At 37.1% G+C, this 1,093-nt stretch overlaps 1 protein-coding gene across 1 annotated transcript in view; it reads right to left on the bottom strand.

Moving 5' to 3' along the window:
• Nucleotides 1–426: 426 nt before the first annotated feature.
• LOC105312765 (fibrillin-1-like) overlaps nt 427–1,093 on the bottom strand; it is a 14,957-nt gene continuing 14,290 nt past the window's right edge. Inside the window, exon 7 of the mRNA XM_019996475.1 lies at nt 427–886. Coding sequence (XP_019852034.1) covers nt 493–886 — 394 coding nt within the window. The 3' untranslated portion in view covers nt 427–492. The remainder of the gene's footprint in view (nt 887–1,093) is intronic.

Below are 1,093 nucleotides of genomic sequence, written 5' to 3' on the forward strand. Positions count from 1 at the left end.
CTTTATTTTACAGTCACATGTTAGACTAGAATAATTGAGACTTTATGTACTCATGGTGCTACTAACTCAAAATAGTACTTAATGCTTTAAAATGTGCTTATAAGCACTATCAAAGCCAAGTGCTGAAGCACGAGCACAAGCATGTGTGCTTTAATGAGATTAAGTACTTGAAAGCATTGCAAACACTTGTAAAAATGTGCTTAGAGTACTTTTAAGCACAAGCACTCAAGTGCTTGCCCCATCCCTGGTACCATGAGCCTGCTTTGTTTTGGTTTTTATGTCATTTTACACAGCTTTATATCATTCAATATTTTGCAACTGTGTTGTTTATTTGATATTGAGTTGTTAACTTGAACTAAAACGAGCTCTTGCACCCAATGGCAGCAAATTATGTAAATTTTAGAAAGTTTTTCAAATAAAAATAAATTATAAGTGACAATAATGCTGTATTAAGAAGAAAATGACAAAATAATTATTAATAAATAATGTAAGTTATAATAGTCTTTCTCTATCAGTACGTTGGCCACCTGTTCCTTCAGACTCCCTCTCTACAGCAGCTGGTGAATAAAACCCTTTTCTCCTACTCTTCCTCCTTACAATCCTCAGACCAACGACAACAACAACAACAACAAGAAACAACAACAACACAAAAACAACAACAGCTAATATTATAATAGAAAGACGAGAAGTGTCTTCATCATCATCAATAGGCTCCACAATGAGACAATCCACTCCAGTATAACCTCTGAAACAATTACAGGTGTAACCACCAAACTCATTCTGACACGTTCCATTATTACAAATAGTCGTATTAGTCTCAGCGCATTCATCAATATCAGTTTGACAGTGATCCCCTGTAGTACCTGGTGAACACATACAAGAGTAGCTACCATGAATATTCATACAAGTACCAGTGTTACATATAGGCACTGTAGTATCACACTCGTTGAGATCACTTTCACATCTAGTGCCTGTAAAGCCAGGATAACAGGAGCAGGTGTAGTTACCGATAGTATTAGTACAGTTACCAGTACCAGTGCAGGGGAGGGGGAGGGAGAGACACTCGTTGATGTCCTCATTGCATTGGGAGCCG

This window comes from Amphimedon queenslandica, unplaced genomic scaffold (assembly GCF_000090795.2).
Source record: "Amphimedon queenslandica unplaced genomic scaffold, v1.1 AMPQUscaffold_13409, whole genome shotgun sequence".
Lineage (NCBI taxonomy): Eukaryota > Metazoa > Porifera > Demospongiae > Haplosclerida > Niphatidae > Amphimedon > Amphimedon queenslandica.